Source organism: Amia ocellicauda, chromosome 11 (assembly GCF_036373705.1).
Source record: "Amia ocellicauda isolate fAmiCal2 chromosome 11, fAmiCal2.hap1, whole genome shotgun sequence".
Lineage (NCBI taxonomy): Eukaryota > Metazoa > Chordata > Actinopteri > Amiiformes > Amiidae > Amia > Amia ocellicauda.
Genome location: NC_089860.1, coordinates 33,026,425 through 33,048,024, shown reverse-complemented (window position 1 = coordinate 33,048,024; position 21,600 = coordinate 33,026,425). Strand labels below are relative to the sequence as shown.

General features: G+C 41.4%; 1 protein-coding gene and 1 long non-coding RNA gene across 2 annotated transcripts in view; one reads left to right on the top strand and one right to left on the bottom strand.

Annotated features, from left to right (window-relative positions):
- The window catches only part of LOC136763487 (uncharacterized), a 28,540-nt gene extending 20,468 nt beyond the window's left edge, over nucleotides 1–8,072 (top strand). The window contains exons 3-4 of the long non-coding RNA XR_010820987.1: nucleotides 564–676; nucleotides 6,874–8,072. This is a non-coding gene — a long non-coding RNA (uncharacterized LOC136763487). The remainder of the gene's footprint in view (nucleotides 1–563; nucleotides 677–6,873) is intronic.
- Nucleotides 8,073–13,860: 5,788 nt separating this feature from the next.
- The window catches only part of LOC136763484 (mannosyl-oligosaccharide 1,2-alpha-mannosidase IA), a 164,911-nt gene continuing 157,171 nt past the window's right edge, over nucleotides 13,861–21,600 (bottom strand). Inside the window, exons 10-12 of the mRNA XM_066717530.1 lie at nucleotides 20,146–20,318; nucleotides 17,574–17,689; nucleotides 13,861–15,582 (exon numbers count right to left, since the gene is read on the bottom strand). Of these exons, the coding sequence (XP_066573627.1) occupies nucleotides 15,435–15,582; nucleotides 17,574–17,689; nucleotides 20,146–20,318 (437 nt within the window). The 3' untranslated portion in view covers nucleotides 13,861–15,434. The remainder of the gene's footprint in view (nucleotides 15,583–17,573; nucleotides 17,690–20,145; nucleotides 20,319–21,600) is intronic.

Below are 21,600 nucleotides of genomic sequence, written 5' to 3'. Positions count from 1 at the left end.
CCCATTAGCAAAACATTTTTCATCAGACCGTTTATTTTGACGTTTAAATTGAAGCAAAACCTCAAACCTGAAAAGCCTTTTAAAGTGACTGACTCAAGGCTTTCTGAGTACATTTTCAAGGTTAATAAGATCGTTAACATGAAAATTGTAAATGTCTGGAGAAAACCAATAGGCATTTCACTAATCACTGCCTGACTGCAAACAAAAACAAAGAACAATTTATGTTCACCTCCACGTTCCTTTTTTAAAGGAGTGTTTTCTCCATCTGATTCACTTGCTCTCCGGTGCCTTTTGAGCGTGTGTTTGATGTGTGGCATTTGTGTAGAGTTAGGGTTGGGATAGCAATATACTGAGATGTCATTTGTGTCACCAAATCACCAAATATACACTATATATAAGTATAAAGTAATAGTATATACACTACACTAATATGTATAGTGTGCTATTACTACTGCTACTACAAATTTTAGTATAATAATATTACTACATACATATTTTAATACATTACTCATAATCCTACTACTATAATTTCTATTTCTGTTTCTATTATATAATCGGAGCAGTGGTCAGGCTCTGGACTTGTCAGCAGAGGGCCGTGGGTTCAATCCCAGGTGTTGGACGCTGCTGTTGTATCCTTGAACAAGGGACTGTATCTGCATCGCTCCAGTATAAATGGGTAAAACTCCATTTTAAGGCACCCTGGATATGTGTGTCAACTAAGAAGTGTAACTATATACACACACACAGTACGAGTGATGTATTATACATTATAGTAGGCCATTTCTCTTATTATGTCTAGTAGTCATGTACATAATTTAACACCTACATAATATAATTATATCTAAAATGTTCATATGCATTTTTAGATTACTGTAACAACTTATATATGAACTATTTTGTGTGTATATGTATATTATACAGTATTAACTGTCTATATATTATACAGTATTACGATAAATATATACACAATCCACAAAAGGCAGATCTGTGCTCCTGCCATCTCCGCTGCCTCGAGGGGGAGCACTGTGTGCTGAGCACAACCCACGAGCTTCCCAGCGCTCGGCCAGACAATACAGCCGCGACCCTCTCCTCCCCTCCAGTGCGCTTCTGTTCCTGGAGGCCCAAGGCCAATGTCCTTGCTCGCTCGCCAACATATTGATTTGACATACAATGGTATATACTTCAATGCAGAGATGAATGTTTTATCATCAGACAGCACTTTTATCCAAAGGGTCTCACATTCATAAAGTTGAGTTGAAACAAGTCTAGAATACAATACAACATCACGCATGCAACACAACACACATGTGAACAATGAGCACCTATGAGCAAGACAGGCTGGGCTGTGGTTTGGTGAGAAGTGACAGGATCAAGTGTTCAGGCTGGAAGAACAGATGTAAAACATATAGAAGACAGCGGAAGTTAAGACAATTACGTTGCCCTGCTGTAGCCAGTGTACTTGTATACTGTTTATTATTTGCACTCTAATAAATTGCTTTTCAATGGAGTTGTCCCAGTACCTTTCAATTTCAGGGTTTGATTCTCACGGACATCATGACTTTATAGACTGACGATACTGCAGTCAATGCTGCGAGAGTGAAAACGTGTTATTCACTGACATAACTCATGCTCTGACACTGGGACTAAGTTAATATACAACATGCAAGTATTTAAAGCAATCCTAAATGTTATTACATCATGTAGAAAAGAGAACTGGTTAATAATATGACAAAGTCCGGCATTTCTTAGGGAATTGTTTAAATTACAAACATACTGTATACAACTGAAGTCACTAACATTTCTGTAATGTTTCTACAAAATTGTATACCTCTAATAACATTAAATATATGTATACACATCCAGTTCTGAGAACTATCTTTAGAAACACACACGTTTAGTATTGGGCAGAAATAAGGAATATCTACCAAATATACAACATGTCCATAAGAGAAAATCTGCACTGCTTTTACAATAGTGACTATGTGCTTAATGCCAAGATTGTTTTTTTATATATATACCTTTTCATTTCAACTTTAACAATACAATTAACCATTATTTATGAATAACAGTAGCATCAAGTTATTTATCAAACATCTGAATCCAAGCTAATTTATATGGTTAATACAGAACTGAATTAAAATGGAGTACACAGATTATGGCACTATAAATCTTGAATTTTCCATTAAAAGGTCAATTCAGAAGTCTAGGATTGTTTTAGGCATTCCATTTAGATTTTAAAGACAAAGTAAAAACTTTTGTGTAATATGTGATTGTGTGTCATTGTGACAAATAAATAATACACATTTTTGACAGGTTCAAGCTTGAAATGCAAAATATATTCATATTTGACCTGTCCTGCAGGTAAGCTGCCCTTTCCTGAGGGCATAACATAGTAATTAGTAGTGGTTACCAAGGCAGTGGTTATGATTGATAATTTTCTGTCTCTGAATCCAATTAGTACTGGTTGACCAAGTTTTTAAAATTGCCTTAATATTAGCAGATGCAGTGCTGGAACTATAACACATAAATGTTCCATAACACTTACATAAACGGACATCAAATAAAACACATGACCAATGAGATTCACTAATGTTACTGTCTGTGTATCAGGTATTAATACAAATAAAGCGAATTGAATACCAGTGCCACACGCTATCTGGGCTCCAATTCCAACCAGCATAGCATCCCACACGGTACACTGAATTATAGGTAGTCAGTGTGTCGTGATACAGAGGATGTTAACAAGTATGTTGCCCTATATACACATAATGACATAATGACAAAGATTAGACATCAAAAATTAGCTTACTACTGGGACACACAATTCAACTGTTCCGATTCTGACCCCCATTCGGCTCCTGTATCTATCATATCAGCCTCACCAGCATGTTATTAGCATGTAACATACGTGCATTGAACGCAATGACATGGATTTACTTTCAAAGTCCAGAAACGTGGCCCAAAGCACATGAGCCTATCAAACTATATATATATATATATATATATATATATATATATATTGAGAACTGGTTTATAAGCTTTGACTAACCTTAACAAACTCATGGCTGTGGTTTTGTCGTCCTCCTCCACTGAACAGGACTGGCACATTGCTCTCCATCCCCGCAGGCGCTGTGTGTTGACCATGCGCTTCCTCTAGAACACACACCTGAGCATCTCTGACACGGAAGACACGCAGCTTCCTGTCAGCTGCAACACGGTCACCTCCTCCAGCACACCTAGTCCACATGCAGGCTCAGCGGCGCCGCTCAGCTTCAATACTGAGGGCTCCCAGTCAGAGGCCCTGTAGTCCCTGTGGTCCCAGGCCTCTCCATGAGACTCCAGACCCAGTCCCACTGTTGCTTTCCAGGGGCTGAGTTTCAGTGCTGACCGGTTCTCTACCGCGCCAGCAATTTTGGGGGACGGCCTTTTCCCCCAAAAGCCGGGTTCAAATGGGGTTTTAAATGTGGGTTCAACAAAATCGGATTGTAGTACCCCCTGGTGGTTTTATTATGATTTGGTGTGTATTGTGTGACTGTATTGTGTGTGTGACTTGTATTGAGTGAGGGTCAGACTGACCTTGCTGTTTTCCCCAAAACCCAGGTATCCCTTTCTATTTTTATATGGTGTACAAATACATTTCTCTATTTTATAAACTGTTCTTTGGCATTCTGTACTTGAATTTATATAGTACAATTGGTCTCCTTCTGTCTTGTTTTAATCCTGTAGCCCGGACCTTAGCAGGTATAAAAAGGTGCTGGCAGTGAACCCAATACTTAAACACCCACTGGGGGGGTGATACAGTTGAATTAATTGTAAAAACGGGCGCCGGGTAGCAGATACCGGGTGTCTGCAGACAGTGAGCCTGAGAAGATGCAGTCCAGTCCTGAGTCAGGCATGATCTGTGATCACTGTGGCTCTACTAACATGCACAGTGCGTCCTGGCAATATGTGGGCTGTATGTGTCATTTCACATGCCCAGACTCGAACCCGTGTCATAAGCGTGTGCATTCCTCCGCTGTCAGCACAGGCCAGCTCCCATTTCCCTTTGCAATGCAGGGCACATTAGACTCTTCATATCATTATAATATGTGTTAGCAGACAAAAAAGTGATACAATTGCAATCGTTTTTCGATATAATTTGTTTTTCCTGGAGTGATCTAGCAGCAGTATCTTTCTCCGTCAACAGCTGTGTCGAGAGTCCTGGTGCTTCTTATAAAAGGTATAAATAACTCCAAAATATGAACCACAACAAATCTATACGATGTCTGCAGATCTGTAATTGTTCAAATCAGTTTCTTAAATAGTACTGTCAATTAGACAGGCTTGGCTCTACTTTCATGCATTCATTGTTGTACTCTAACACAAAATAAGACAGCATTTAACAGTCTGCAATATAATTAAACTCATAATGACTTTATATTCAATTTTAGAGAAATACAATATGTTTTACGTAAATGTAGGGGGTTTAAACGTTTAAATATAGATTGCAAGTTCACAACCATTAGTTTCTTAGATGTCTGCGGTGGCTCATTTGTTAAAACCATAATAAGATGCGTCAGTGATGTCCTGGGAATCGATACCATTTCATGAATCCCATTGAGGTAATGCAGCTGCGGTTCAACACTCCCCAAACAGAGACTTTTCATGTCTTAAATCATCTTAATGGCATGCAATAAAAATGCGTCTGAATAGATGAGCAGGGTTTTACTTAACATGTAATAATACCAGCAGGTATAATATGTTTGAGCTCTTGTTATACTTTTATTTTAACATATTTGAATGGGGTTATTGCGGAGAGAGATTATTTATGGGACAAAAATATACAGTTAGCAGACCATTGTGCATCCTACAGATTTGCAGAACAATAGAAAAGCACAAGAAAAATGTGTTTCTCCCAAGATGATGATGGTGTGGCTATTGCAACACTAACAGTTTAGAGTTCACAGATGCAGAGCCATTTTTCTATCTTCCCTACAAACCATTTTGGGGAGACAGATTTATCTGCCATTACTGTGATGTTACTGTAGTACCATTTGAATCCCCTTTACAGGAGAAACAGTTCAGTGCTTCAGCATCGATTTAGAGCCACGAGGTAGAAAATGGGTCATAGAAAGCTGAGAAACACCCAGCGATGAGATACTGCATTAACTGACAAGTTAGCACTTACGTTTGTGAGCCCATACGGTCAGTGGCTGGCGTTGAATTAAGTGCATATTGCTGTTGTCTGCTCTGAGAAAAAGCTGCTGTTAAGACAGGTGAGACTGAGAGCATCTCAGGCTTTTGGTGTTAATGTCAAATATTTCCAGCTACAAAATAGCTTTGCATCAACTTGAAAAAAGCAACAGAACACAGCAGTTCAATCTGAGCCTTTAGATCTGTATCTCAGCAACATGATAATGTTACTAATATTGATACCGCTGATGATGATACCAATGTAATCAGGATAGATTATATCTATGTTTCGTGGGAGTGAGCCTATAGGCCTATATGTGCCATTTGCTCGAAAATGAGAGACAACAGTCTAAGACGGTGAGGTTTCATCATTCGGAGTTTGATCTATTGACTTCCAATTCTAATCAATGCAGTTTCTCTATATCAGGTCCTGAGAGACCCTCGTCTTCCCTGCAGGCTATCTGTCCAGTCCACAGTAAACCAGTTCCACGTGTCATGTGCTCACAGATAAAACTGGGACGCCCGAGTCCACTGATTCGTGATTAACTTTTCACACACATCCTAATGGCAAAGGCTTGTGATCGTTACCTGTCTGTTTTATCTCACAGCAATATGAACTAAAATCAGACTCTCTCTCTCAAGAAACATGCTAAAATGACTGAACTTTCTTATTTGATCTTATTTTGACAGCTTGATAAGACTGCAGCAGATATCCTCAGTAGTTTCCAAAAGAGAATTAAACCTGTTAGTGTCCTATAAAATACCTTTATTTGTTCTTTCTCTGGGTGCAAATAGCTTTGTTTACCTAAAATGCTTAATGATAATTAATTAATCACTGTGTTCACCAAAATTATGGAAAATCATCAGCACAAGGTATATTTGGGGATCTGAAAGGGATGACTGTGCTAGGCAGGGTGATGAATGAGAGTTAAGTTGACTGATAATTTGCAGTCCTTACTAACTCACCCATCCTAGATGTATTTCAATGCCAATTTAAGCCACTAACGAGCCCCCGGTTTAATTAAATCCCAGTGTTTACCGAACCAGTTCTAACTGCATTCCCCAACTTTCACTGAAGCTTTTAAAATGGCTTAATTTACCCCTAACAAAAGGTTAAAAACTAAAATATTAACTACAATAATTAATTATAATTAGGAGGACTATGAAATGTAATTAGGTGTAGAAAACAAACAAAACAAAACACGTGACTAGTGCGTGGAGGAGAACACGGGCCTCGTTAATATGCAAGTGTGATTGCTTTCCGGCCTCAGAAACAAACTCCATCTACACTGAAAAGTGCTGGCAATGCAGAGCTGTGACAAGCGTGGCAGACGGACCGTGCGGAGCGGCGGCAGTGTGGGATATTAAAAACAAAATTATCAAACTCATTTACAGGTCTGGAAGCAGATGGGGGGGTTCTGCTTCCTGCATTAATATAAATGTCAACAGGAGCTTGTTCATCCCCCGGAGATGAACTCGTGTGAAAACTGGAAAAATAGCTGCACTATCTATATAGTACAGATTTTTCCAATATACACATCCGACACTGTATTTAAAGAAATTTTTTACATTCTGGAAATAACTCCAACTCCAAAATGGTCGTCCACCGTCTTATAGCAAATACTCGCAAACTCAGCTGCAGTTATTGGGAAGTAAATCTAATTATTATTTTATTTTATTTTATTTTATTATCTTATCCAGGGCGACTTACAACTAATGAAATGAAAGGCATCGACCACATCAAACCAGAGGAGCTTTTCCAGATCAGCAGGGACACACGCACCCGGGGACACAAATGGAAATTGGGCTTCAAGGCATTCAAGACAGAAAACAGGAGACACTTCTTCACACAGAGAGGCGTCACAATCTGAACAAACTCCCCAGCGATGTGGCTGAAGAGACAATTTGGGAACATTCAAAAACAGACTGGATAGGATCCTTGATCACTTAGTTATTAATGGACACCAAACGAGCACGATGGGGCGAATGGCCTCCTCTTGATTGGACACTTTCTTATGTTCTTATAGTTTGTAACTGAGCAATGGCCATAATATCACAGCGCAGTTCCTAATGCAGTAACAGAGTTGATCAACTTTGGCTGTTCCAGTTCATCCCAGGGGTGTTCTATGGGACTGAGGAACCAGGACATTGTGTAGGCTATGAAAACATCTCAGCTTGTACTGAAAGGGCATTGTAACATGGCCTTACTGTGCCGCTATGTTTACATATAGCCCTTGTCAGGAAATCTCATCAGTGTTTGGTAACACAGTCTTCAGTATGGCTTGTTGTTATGGCTGCAACTATACATGCCTAGTCAGCCCAGTCCAGAAGTCCCCCGAGTCCTGGAAACCCATTTATAACAGTGTACAACTCGACAAAGTATACCTTTTCACTGAGCATAAGCCAGTAAAGCTCATGGCTGTGTGAAGGTATGGTGATTAGGGCTTATATCCCAACAATAAAACGAGTTTCCAGGCCTCTGGTAAAGGTTTCCGGTGTGTCCGTATGATAAGACTACATAAATGTGTTTATTCAGTTAAGATTGCTTCTCCAGGCTCAATTTACCACTAATAGTATTTCAAATAGTGGAACATTAGTTCTGTACTAATCGAAATGAAAGGTTAAATTAATTCAACAGTTCTGGGATGATCTATCTCAGCTGCTCAACCTGCTAATCTGATACAGCAGCAATTCTCTCTTTAAGGTCAAGGGTTGAGAGAAGCACTCGTTCCCACAGCCGGCTAAATAAAGGATCCCTCTCCTGCACGGAGTCTCATTAGATAGGGAGTCCTGTGGGATGTGCAACGCCTCCAGAGGTGAAGTGCGTTCCTGGATTTTGTTTATCTATTTGTTTATTTTGATCCCCGCATCTGCAACTATTAAAAAAGTCAAAAGGAAAATGAACCCAGAGCCGCAAACTTTATTGTGGGATTAGAGGTTTGAAACAGATCCTCAGTTGTACCTGTTCACAGAGGAGCAAAGTAAACCGTCAAACAGGAGAAATTCAGAAACATCAGAATAAACATTGAACACGTACTGAAGCATTTTGTGCAGAAGTACCAGTGATAATATTGTCTCATTTTCCATCCATGATATCGGAGAGAATTTCCTGTTAAACACCTGACATGTTCGAGAGAAGGCACTTGTAAACCGGGCCTTTATGACTCTAAAGGAAACAATTGCAAACAAAAAACATTGTCAAACACTTACAATATATTAGGCAATATTTTTAATGACCTTTTCAAGACTTGTTATGCATTCATGTTAATATTGGTTAACAAATTAATAAATTGAACTATGAAGAATTTGCAAATGAATTAATGGACCAGGAATTACAAAAATGAAGTTTGCTAAACACTGTTAGAATATTAAACCAGAAAATAAAAGGATAAACAAACCACAAATTAAATAGTCCATAGACAGTGAAGGGTGGGGAATAAAACAACCTCCGTGATGCATAAACTAAATGGTAATGCCAGCCGGAAGGGAAGGCACTGAATTATTAACCTGTCCTTCCTATGCACTGAAACAGACACGTTTCTCTGTGTAGAACAGATCCCCCAATTACGGCTCGCTGTACCCGGAGCATCGGAGGCCTGCCAGCTCCCCAGACCCCCTCCCGATCTGGGCTCCACATGCTGCAGATCCACGGCTCACCTTTCAACCAAACTGCATCCTGATCAGCGGGGGGGCAGACTGTTTATGATGCGGCGGTGCCATCTGACCTGGAGGGGGCTGGGGGGTCAGAAACATCCTCGGCCCTGATGATTGCTGCAGTCCTTTGTATTGATACCTGGTTGAATGCTGTGCTACTCCACCCTTAGTACAACATCTAGTGCAAGTGAGCGAAGTCGTTCTGTCTTTGTCACAACATCACAAAACAAGCCGGTCTTTAAAAGAAACACACAAGCAATCAACCCAATCTGTACGCAGAACCTGATCGTTGGGCCAATCCAGTATCAATATGGAGGCGTGATCATATATTTGTGAAATATCTTGTACTTCCCTTTAATACAGCTTCCAATAAAAAGCAGAAAGTACACGACTCATGTTCCTGCGCAGTAAAGGTGTGTTCACACTTGGATGGCTGCAGATTGCCACCTTTCTTTTCCTCTACCAACATCAAACATCAAAACAAGCCGAGGAAACTCCCAGAGACGTTGTGTAACCCCGGACAAAGCGACAAAGCCACAAGTGTCTATTTACATGCTAATGTGCATTGATCCTGAAGGTAATGCAGATGTCATCGTTTGTCTCTGCACTTACCGAAATTAGAAACAGAAAAATAAGGGCAGAAAACACACAAAAAGGACATAAGCTTTCTCTGTTGTGCTCATTTAAATTGCTGCATGTTCCACACAATCACACCAAGGTTGCTGCGTGGGTTTGATGAACATCCTGCTTGTTGCTGTTCAGGGTCAAACGCAGCCGTCAGACAACATCACTTCAGCCACGACCTTCACCACAGGTAGAATAAATGACCCACGATTTGTATTATGAGAGCAAGTGTGCGGCTCTTACACAACCAGGACATTATTGTGGGAATAATAGAAAGTCTTTTGTCATTGGTGGGACAAAGCGAGGCGGCATAACAGCATTGTTGCACGTTTACTTTGTCTGAAGATGTATTTGTGGGGAGAAAGAACTTTGCCCATTTGATATCAATCTACAGTTTTCAATGCCAAGGTGAAAGGAGAAAACAAAATCATGTCATTTTATATTATTGATGTGCCGAGCAGACGGGGAAAGAAAAGACACCATGACTCTTTTTTTCCCCTGGTTGCCCTTTGCATCAAGAGAAGGTCTGTTTGCATTGCTAAATCACCGACATCGTTTTCCCGCCCGCTTTATAACCGCAACGCAACCTATCTGAAAGAAGCTGCTAGTCAATTAAATTTGTAATTAACTTCCCGTACACAAACAATAGAACAAATTTCATTACCAAGTAATTATCTTCTCCATTCTAATAGAAATCGGTGATGAGATGAAAGTTGTTGTTTTTTCCCCTCTCTCTCTGAAGGTACGGTCTAATTGGAACCACATTGAGAGTGTAGCGACTGCACCGAGGTTTATGCTACATTACCATATGAATGAACTATTAAAAAAAGCCTCATGTTTTTGCTCCCAGTGCTCTTGCAAGGTGTCCTTATTGAGGTGAAACCACCTTAAGATAAACATCGCACTTTATAGTCACGGGGCTGCCGTACACAGGTTTACACTCAACTGCAACGTCAGTTTTATGTTTAAATTAGTTTTCCGTTCAAGAAAACAGAATCAGGAAATGGATTTTCTTAACAAAACACTTTTCTGCGATTACCTGGCAGTCCCATTAAAGTGCAAATCAATTTTGTATGTATGCGTGTTATGGACAGAGGCAGTGTGAGATTGAGTAGAAATGAAGGTCAAAGTTTGGGCACTGAATTACACAATCGGAAGACGATATTCATACAAATGTGTTGTGATGTGCTAAAGTGTGGGCATTTTCGGGATATGGCGTTGATGATATTGTGGCTGTTATTTACAAGATTTTCAACATAAGAAGGTAACTGCTTTCTGACCAACTTTCTTGGCCCAGCAAAACAGTAACTGCAGGGCTGCTATGAAATCACACGCAAAGCAGTTTGTGTGCATTCAGGGTTTCTCTAATTTCCCACAAGGCACTTTACTTTGAGAAGAAAGAAAGCTGTTTAAAGAGCAGCTGGGGAAATGCAGATTGCAAAAAAACAGCAAGGATTTGTTATTAAGCTTCTAATTATTAAATGAAGACTCCTGGATGTATTTCTCTCTGAATTAAGTCCAATGTTAATTTTTTTCCCTGTTAATAAAGGTGTTAAATCTCCAGCACAAGCATGTTAATATGCCCTCTTACGGCAAATATGAATGCAGGCTGGTTATACCAAGATGCTCAGTTAAATAGGATTTGATACAGCATCAATTCACACACACACACACACACGTTTAACCAGCCATCTTGATTAGAGGTATACAGTAGCAAATAATTAATCTATAGGACAAACAAAACCCACAGAACTACAAAACAGTGACAGGACTATCTGAACCAATCTGCTGATATTAAACCAGTTTTATTAAATGTTTTTCTTACTATACCAATACTCTACTTAAAGTTGATACACTGACCTCTGCTCAGGGATGTCTGTGTGGGAAGGTGGGCCGTGGTGGGAAGGCAGGTCAGAAATCCCGAGGCATTTACTTGAACCAGAAGATCGGAGGACTCACCTGCGGACCTGACAGATGTCCTGGTCTAAGATCAGCACGATCTGATCGCTCTCACTCAAAGAGAAAAGGGACCACTGCGCTGGAATCGAAGATACATCAGTTTACACACCCAGATACTGATCTTCAGAGTGTAGTGGCTTCACCTGTTTTCTGTGGGAGCGACCCTCGTGGATTCAGAGAGTCTTGACATCATCGTGTGTGTGCGTGTGCGTGCGTGTGCGTGTGTTTAAACTGGCCCATTGCAGGAATGAACTCTGGACAGGAGCCTAATCATTCTCCAGTACAAGTGTTTCTGAAAAACCACAGCAGATGGCAGCAATGTGTGTATCACTCAAGCGTGTCACTGCAATGACATTATATTAAAAAGTTGTTGATCATCATAATAACTATCTTCATCATCATCATCATCATCATCATCAAGCAGACAGCAAGGGTATGAAGGACCAAAGAGGACACCCAAGTTCAAGTATCATGAAGCTGCTCTCTATCAACTTGGATCTGGTCCCAGCCAATGCAGAATCTGTAGACCAGTCCCATCTTTAACAGCCCCAGCAGATCTGAATTGCCCACTGCGTGTTTCCGTCCGTAAAGTAGCATTTGAGGAAGATCAGAGCTGATGACCCTCAGAGTTCTCCTTGCTCTCCATACCTGGCTCTTGACCTTTTGTTGCGCGTGTGTGATTTTGCCACTTTTGCTCGGTGCAGTGGAAGTTTGAATGTGATCGCTATCCCCCTCCGAGTCAGACTCCGGATCAGAAGCCCATTGGTGAATATCAAGCTGTATGCCTGGGGGGGCGAAGGACAAAATAAAGACCACCTATCAATATTAAAACAACAAGACATCAGTTTTGAGTTTAAGCAGTTTGTTTCCAAGATGTTCTGTCAGTTCGCATATCTTTCAGCACGGATACCGGTGTGTGCATGCTATAAATATGTATAATAACCCTTTATCTTGACATATATAACTACACACCTGTGTGGTAAGTCTGCGTAGTACTGTATTCACTGTTGGACATCCGAGATAACATTTAGATTTGATAAATGTAGGTGCAGGTGAGATTTAAAGGTGCTAGTGAAGGCAGGGATATGATAATTTTGTGTTCTGCAATGGGATCAGTGCTGTGGTTATTTCCTGGGCGTGTTCTTGGGATTGAAAAAGAGAAACCGTTTCATTTGCATTCCAGCCGATTTGAAAAGAAACACAAATGTACCTGGTTATTAGCAGAGTGCACTATACAGCTGTTCTCCAGCCTTAAATGTCTGCGCTTGCTGGTAGAAATGAGCTGAACACCAACTGGTCTATATACTTTTTGTGCCATGAGGCGGATTGAAAATCACTGTGCAATTTCCCCTGCATTGTGTACACGTTGTTTATCCCAGCTTGATTGTCCATTAGCGCAGAGGCAAATTATATTTACGAGGAAACACGGGCTTATAATTAATAGCTGACGCTGAAACAAAGTGCTCAGATGCCAATCGAACAGAGACCCGCTTTTATGAAGATAACCTCAAATGACATCCCTTCTCCTCTCTCATTTCAAAAGGATGTTTTTCAAAGCAGGCAGCCCTGACCGAGCTGAAGCACAACCTTTTCAACGCAGCACAAAAGAGACACAGAAACTGGAATTCCTGACTTCAATATTTGCAGCTAAAGTGTCACAGATCACAGTAAAAATATTCTTCATCATCATCATCATCATCATCGCAATGAGGAGTATGAATATTCAATCGTAAAACTATGTTTATCTGTGAATTGCTTATTCTCAAGATCCATTTCTGAACGATACAACCCCCTATTTTGTCAGGATGTTTCTAAGAAAAGAAACAACACAACACCAATGGAAAACAAAGCCAGTGCATTCAAGGTAAGATGCTTTCCCTGTTTCACCGCAGTCTGATCAGTCCACATAGTTGGAAGCAGGTATTTGGAGACATCAGGAAAGTTTATGTTTTTCAGTTGAAAGGTTTCCAATAGGATTACACATCCTCTTGACAATATTCCCTAAAGAGATGTCTTCTTTGTTGCTGTTGCTCAGTCGTGCTGATTTAACTCCTGACTTCTTCTATTTCCAGGTGTTAGGAGTAATTCCTGCGCCGCTACTTTGTTTTCCTTACAAGAATACATTTGGACTTGGAGTCTTATTAAGATTTAATTGCTTTTGTCGTTTTTGGGGTCGAGGGTGTTGGGAGACATGAGTGGAAGTGACATCCTACCCGTGTGAAAAGGGCCTGAAGGGAAACCGAACAGCCGTTTATGTAAGAGATGGCCGGAGAAGAAGGAAAAACGCACAAAAAGGAAAACCTACTACCAACACAAACTGGGTGTTTTGATTTTTGGGAGCTCAGGGTGGCGAGGCGTTAGAAATCCCCCCTTCCAGATAAAGGACTCAAATATATAAAACACACAAAGCAGTAATTTACCAAGACTCTTAACATCCAATAAGGCAGTGAAAACATTCGAAAGGAGGTTTATTGGATCAAAGTTGTGTGAATTTAAGTGACTCATTAACAAAAGCCAACTTCCCGAAGACATCTCAGGCGGTGAGGCACTGAACTGCCCCGAGAAGCTCGGCGAACATAGAAGGAAGACAGGAAATAAACAAACACCTCAAACTTCATAAAATGTGTAGATTATAATTAAAAAATGCAGCCTGGTAATTGATTATTAAAGATATTTCAAAACAACTGTAAATGCCCTTGTCTTCATTCCGTTAGTTCAGATGTGCACGTGACGGAGGGAATCTGCCGTGTCTTCAGGGCAGCCACAGTGATGGCGGCTGGGACAACAACCCGGCCGCGAGACGCTTCGCTTGTCTCGGGTCATATCGGTGTGGAAAAACACCCAGCAAAGAAAAGCAGAACACCAAAGAACAGAAGCGTAGAGTCGTAATTTAAATGTACAAAGTTGCACAATTTTTACCAGTATTTTAAAATATCAACAGTGAAAGATAGGTAAAATTAACAACATAAGAAAAGAACTCCAATTTAAGTTTTTTTTTTCATCTTACATAAACACCTGAGGGAAAATCAAAAATACAGAAGTTAAAAAAGAAAAGAATCCTTACAGAAGGTATGGATTTCAAATCCCTCAAATATATACAACAATCCGAAACTTACTGCCGCCACAAAACCGCCGCCTTGACACTTTGCATTTCAGATACTCCCTTGTTTGTGGGTCAGTAAGCTCACCTGTCAATGACGGCAACTGTTTATGCATCAATTTCACATTTGTGTTGTTGCGAATGTTAATCACGGATGCGACAGGACGTTTTTTTTTTTTTTAAGTCCATATGTCCACTGTGATAAAACGTCTCTAAATGCACTGCAGTAAGTGGCTGGCCAGGGTGCACCGCCGAACCCAACGAGAACAGCGTAATTAAAAGAGCGGTGGGGGGGGGCAGGGAAACAAAGCTTTAACGTTTAAAAATGGAAAATAAAGGCCCTTTTCCACTTCCGGCCTCGAAAAGAATGTTATTTATTATAAATGTTTCTGCGGAAACATTGTATAAAGGTTAAAAAAGTCATCAGCATTATATACTTTTCATAGATATCAATATATATTTCAATTATATATTTATTATACCCCACCTTTCGGATAAATGTGCTGTATCTACTCTCTAAAAGCAAAAAACTAATTTAATAAAGCGGTTAGGGAATTATGTGAAAGAAACTGAAACTGAAATTAAAATATCCTTTGGTCAGATAGTCAACACTAAGAAAAATACCAAGAGTAGATTAAGCGAGTGACAAAACGCAGCTCAGTGGTTTTCTATTTCACAATATGGCCCAAAATTCAGCAGCCCCTGTTTGGGGCCGCCTGGTTTCCTCACAGAGGAAAGAGATGAGAGAAAGAAAGTGCTCTTCACGTTGTCTGATTGTCCACAGAAACGCCTGCGCCCTTCACAGCGGGCGGCCGGCTCACAAAATACAATCACAGCATAATGACGAGATCCTTTACTGGAAAGGAAATGAAATATCAACCCGGTGGACTTGGCCACAGGCTTATCTCCTCGAGCCAAGGGTGTGCTATTGCTGCTGCCCGGGCTGCGGCTCCGCGCCCTCGCCCCCGTGCAGACACTGCTGGTGCACCACGGGCAGTGGGTGGGCCTCGGTGTTGAAGACCCAGTCCTCCAGGGGCAGGAGGTCGTCATCCGAGAACAGCAGGTACAGATATCTGGAACGAGAAGAGCACAGACGTCAAGATTTGTGACTTCTGCAGATCTTTGCCATTTGAGACCCTGGCCGTGATGGTTCTGTTGCCGTTGATCTAGGCTCTACATCAAATCATGTAATTAGTGTGGTTCGTTTTGGGGTTTTTGTTTATTGCTGTTGTAGCCGCCTTTCAAGCTGTAATCAGTCATCGTTAAGCTGCTTACACCCCCTCTCCTGCGTCGCCACGTTTACTGGAGTGAAATCTACCTGGTGGCTTTAAAAAATGACATTGTACTCGTGCGCACCAGTGTAGAAAAAGCTGGTGCAGAGATTCGAATGTGTTAATCTGATACAAAAATAAATGAAAGAAACAAACACAGACCTGGAGTCGAGTAATTGTTGTGTTTGAAAAGGAAAACAAGCGGCAGAGTTCATGTGAAAAGCACCAGTGCAGAAGGAAGACTCTTATTCAAGCTACAGATGGGAGAACACTCGACTGCAAAAAAGGCTTTCTGGGTATTTTAATTAAAAATCTGCATCAGCCTGAATTCTGTTAAAAGGCAGGTACAATTAAAAACCTCAAACAAAGAGCAAAGGGTGTCTTGCAGCAGACACTCATCTTCAGCCTGATTACAAACACCTCCACATCTGTCGCTGGTGTTACGAACCGAGAGCGAATCCTCGAGTAGGGTTGGATATTGTTCACACGAATGCACCAGCTGCGGTTGTGCAGGGAGGGAACACCAGCCCAAACCCAGGCAGAGTACTTTCTATTCATCCAAATGCTGGCCCTCCAGAAATGTTCTATCATCCCAAAAGAAGGGGTTGAAAAAACACCTCTTTTTTCTCTGCGTACAAATTCCCTCTGCTTTCTCGATACACCTTCTTCAACAAATCCCATATAATTTCCATTTGATAGTCTTTGCCATCGTATAAGTACAGCTGTCCTTCAGATATAGTCTACGTTTAGTGTCAGAAACTAGTGCTTCATCAAAACGAAGATCCCTTTTTATGACAACGAGATTATGACAAAGCACTCAACGCACAATGCTACAGATGCGCGCACACACACACAGTACTGTATTGGATATTGGCCTTTTTATTACTACTGAAATATTCAAATTCACAGTTTGGGAGAGTTCCCCTTTAAACGTGGAGGGACTCTATTAAACAAATATGATTTCTGGAACAATAAAGGCATGTCTCGAACTGGGTGACTGTCTCCTCAGCTCGTGAATGCAGGCAGAAGACCGACTTCAAACCACACAACTGTAGTTCGCTACCGTTTCAAACACAGTTTTCACCGAGATGCGATAACCGCGAATCACCGAGGCTGGGGAGAGAAACACACTCCGTGGAGGAGTTATGAAAAAGCGAGGCATGACAGCCTGCCTCCTGTCACCAGCGCCGGCCAAACTAGCCGTAACTCTACAGAAACGGATGAATGGAGGGGGCTGTGATGAGGGATTTCTGCCGGGAGGAGAGGAGCAGTGTGCGATCAAAACCCATCGCAGAGGCTTAAGAGTCCTTAAACTACCCGAGCATTGTGCCTTTTTCTCATTCCTTTCAGCTCTATTAAACCTGACACGCCATTGCGGAGTGGATGGCTCGAACCACCTGAGAATTGGGGGAGAGAGAAGAAAGCAACCTCTGTAGAAAATCTGCAGACCTAGTTACCACAATCAACCGGGAGGGGATTCTGTATCTAGATTTCCAAGCTTTATTATCTGAGGGCAGAAATTACCATAACAATACACCGGCCTTCATGAACGTAGGTGCTCCTCCTAAATTGTTCGGTTCAGCCCATTCTCGATCCAGTGCATCTGACTTGCTTAACACTTTACAATTTCTCTCTCAGTGGATCGGCTGTAAGCTCGTTTCCTTTCACAATAAGGAACCTATGTCCTGCCCTAACCCAACAGTAGATCCCTTAACATCTCTGGAAAGTGTCCTGGCGTTGAAGGAGCTGGGGGGACAGGACCCCAGCGCCCGGGCGAACCAAACGGCACTCACTTCAGCGTCTCTGCCAGGAAGAAGCTCTGCTGCATGTTGTCGTGACTGGGGGTGCTGACGTACACGTCTCGGATGCCAGAAAAGCCGCTCTCCACTCGGCAGTGCTTCTCCAGGGCCTACGGGGTGGGAGGGGAGAAGACGTTAACAGGCACATCAAGCCGCACAACAATCTTGCATTCAAAGTGTGACCCTGAAAGCTGGGGATCTGTTTGCCTTCTTGTGCTTAGCTACGGTGGCCCTGAGGTGCAAAACTGTTGTTGTGTTTTGCACCGCAGGGCCACCGTACTTACCCCATCGGAAAAGTCACAGTATTGGGCGTGGAATAGACCGACTGGTGGGGATGTGGATGTTTTAATTTACCCCAAGCCAAACCCAACCCCCCAAATCACTGCATATGCTACACAATATAAAGAGAGTGTATAAACACATTGCTGAGTGCAGGGGTAAGCAGTTCTAGTCCTCCAGGGCCAGAGGGGATCCAGGTCTTCACTCCACCTCAAGTCTTAATTACTTAATTTGGATAAGAAGTCAAATCAGCTGTTTTTTCCAAGGCTTCATCAGCTGTTAACTGAAAGGTACCCAGAAAAAAGCCTGCAGGATCCCAGCCCTCAAGGACTTAAAGAGATTAAAATATATACAAATGCATATATACTTCCATGTGTTTTGATTGTAAATAATAACAGTTTGCTTTGTGTTATAGCCTTTAAACATGAAATCTAGAGTGAGGGCTTTTATTCAAAATGTCATGTGTATATCTATACATTTTCCACACTGAAAAAGACTGAGAGCTTTGAGGTATAGAACCGCGGTTATTCAACACTAATTGATTCTTCTATTCATTTTTAATTTAATGATCTCAAAGCGTTTTATAAGAGCTGTCTTACAATAGATCCCAGTGAAAGTATAGTGGAAGAATGAGAGAAGAGAAAGCATGATGTGAGAAGGTTCAATCGAGGACTACGGTCTCAGAAATAGGTTACTCAATGGAGAGGAGACTTCATTAAAAGCATTCAAACGTCTACCATGTACACACACTGTGAGATTACAAGAGCTGGCAGATTAAAACAAAAACTCAAAGGGTTGACTAATGAATGAGAGGCGAAGATTTCATGCTCCAGTATGAAAAGCTTTTCACACAGTTACGATAAACTACGGTTAACAACATCGGGGGAATTAACGGTTTATTGTTGATGCCCACCCCCCACGGAGCGTGCTGCCACCGCGACGGGGGAAAAGCATGTGTCCACGTGTTCGCTGGTCTGTAATCTGGAATAAATGTGCAACTGCGCTATTGCAGCATGGCCCCCTGATTAAAATTCAGAGGGAATAGAATCGACTGCCACTTTATTATCCTGTTACAGCGGACGCAAGGCTTGGAGAGTGTAATTAACAGTGAGACACGTTTGTTTTGAAGAATAGGCGATGGCGAGGCCTAATATCTATATATTTTCCTCGACCAGCTACTAATAATTAATAAAGCTTGTAAAGCTCTGCATAAAATTGTGTACCTATAATCACAGAGCCATAATTCTTCCCCTGAAATTGCTTCTGTAGAAACAAGTGAATATTAAATATTTCACCCAGAGCCCAGTGTTAAGGAGTAAGTGGCTTCAAATGCCAATTTAATGTGGTTTCTGTTTCCTTTTTTCTTTTTTTTATCACGCTGCTTTCACTTCAAAAGTCAGGCTGTTTTTATCCCTTCTCTCATTGGAGTGTGACTTTGTAAACTTTATTAAGCTCGGGACCTCAGAGTGTGTCGGTGGGGTATTTGTAAGGGTGTAAACTACATGGTTAAATGGTTATAAAGTCCACTTCCATTAAACATACATCAATCTAACTTTACACTTGTTTTTTCTGGGTAACAATAAAAAAACAACAACAAAACACACACACAATCAAGTCGTATAATTGTATATAAAACTTTTAGACAGGAGTTTCTTGAGTGCTTCTGACTATTTTTTTTTTGTTCCTGTTTCTGTAAAAGGCGCAATGTTGAAACCTGGGGGGGACTGCTTTTTATTCCTTGATGAAGAGAGTGCTGCATCAATCCACCCTAGCTTTCCACCTCTCCCTAACCCCCAAAGCCACTTCTGAGTCTGTCTCTGAGTTTCGTTTGGTTAATCTAATCCCATCGCCTCTGGGCCAAATATTAGCCTAGGTTGAGGCTAAAGTAATTAACTTTACAGCTAAAACAAGCTCTCCAGAAACACCGGGCGATTACTCGCAACTTGTGCTGCTTGTCAAGATACAGTCCAAGTGGAGCATAACGAGAAATATATATTGACATAACACAATAAATGTTGCACACACAGCAGGCAAAATAAATGAAAAGCTACAGGAAGCGAATGATTCTCTGGGTGCTAAAAATATGATGTTCCAGATTTTCTCCTGGTTTTGCTTGTACAGAAAAACCTCTCCCTCTCTCTCGCTCTCATATCCCTGGCACAACGACACACTTTTCCACAATCTTTTGCCCTGTGGCCCTTGCGTAAAGCACCGGACCACGCTATCAGGAGTCTGCCTGTTGTGTTACTGCATACGCACACACCGCCCACACCCACAAGACACTCACCTCCACTGCCTCCCAGCCCCACTGCCGGTACTTGGGGTCGTGCGTCAGCCTCCACATGTACAGGTAGCTCTCCACCACCTCGGGACGCAGGATGTAGTAGCGGTCGCTGAGGCGCGTGGCCGTGGCTTCGGCGCCGGTGTCGAACCGGAATGCCTCCGGACCGAGCTTAGTGGCTGGGAGAGACACAGAGACACATATAAATAATAATAATTTATCTTAAACTTAAATGGGGGGACGTGAAACAAAATATAAACAATAGAAAGTGTTACAAGCAAAGCAAGACTGAAGGCAGTGATAGAAAGGACAAAGTACAAGTGTTTTCCACACACACTCTTGTTTAACCTACTTACCTGGCTGCCAAAGCTGTCTCCACCAAGTCTTAACTTAAGAGGTGTGGAGAAATATCCAATTATAACTTTTCAGTTTCGTTTTTTTAATATATATATATATATATATATATATATATATATATATATATATATATATATATATATATATATATATATATATATATATATATATATATATATATATATATATCTTCCCCCTTCACAGTGTAGAGACTGGTGTGCAGATAAGTGGGGGAAAAATCCTCAGTTACTGGACACATCCACACTAAACCATCATAGCCCGGGGCGTGTGGCCACAGGGCAGCCCTGCGTTGGCCGAGCGAGGGAGCATCCACACCAGCCTCACTCTGGAGTTGTGCGGCATTTTGCAACCCAGGTTAGCAATTAGAAATGCAATATCCTGAATCCAGGAGGCATCTGCAGGGCAACTGTGAAGACCTGTGTTTGTTTTCCTCAGTCCCAATATCCTGTTCCCATAACAGTGTGAATAGATGTGCTTCAGTTAGTAATAGGCTTACAATAATAATAATAATAATAATAAAGTTAAATTGGGACATAATTCCTCAGCATGAATTCAGAATTCATTCAAAATCATTATACTGCCATTTTCTTTTGCATATGGCAGGTATTTGTCCATTTATGTCAAAAAAAGAGGGCCACACTACTAGATACTGTTTTGTTGGGGCCTGCATTGTTTCATGCTTGGTGTTGTGTAGCAGTTAAAAAAAAGCTGCCAGGCCTTCACACGTCAGGAACTGATGCTTCCTTTGAAACTGATCTCAGTCTCCAACACCAGCGCCGCGTGACTGAATCTATGCCTGTCTGACCAGCAGCGTCATTATTTTAAATACCTCGACTCGACATCTATCCTTTGAGGAGATAAAAAAAAATAACACCGAACAGTAAAGCTCCAAGGACAGACGCGGCTTTTCTGTCTTCGTGACGGCGCCCATCGTTGATCTGTAGGGACGGTTTGGCTCTGGGACCACATAATTGCTTCTCCTCAGAGGGGCGGATCGATATGTTTGTTCAGAATGTCAGCGTTAATAGACCTGAGAATCAACAACCTGCCGAATCGAGAGTGGCGTCCGTCCGCACCCTCCCC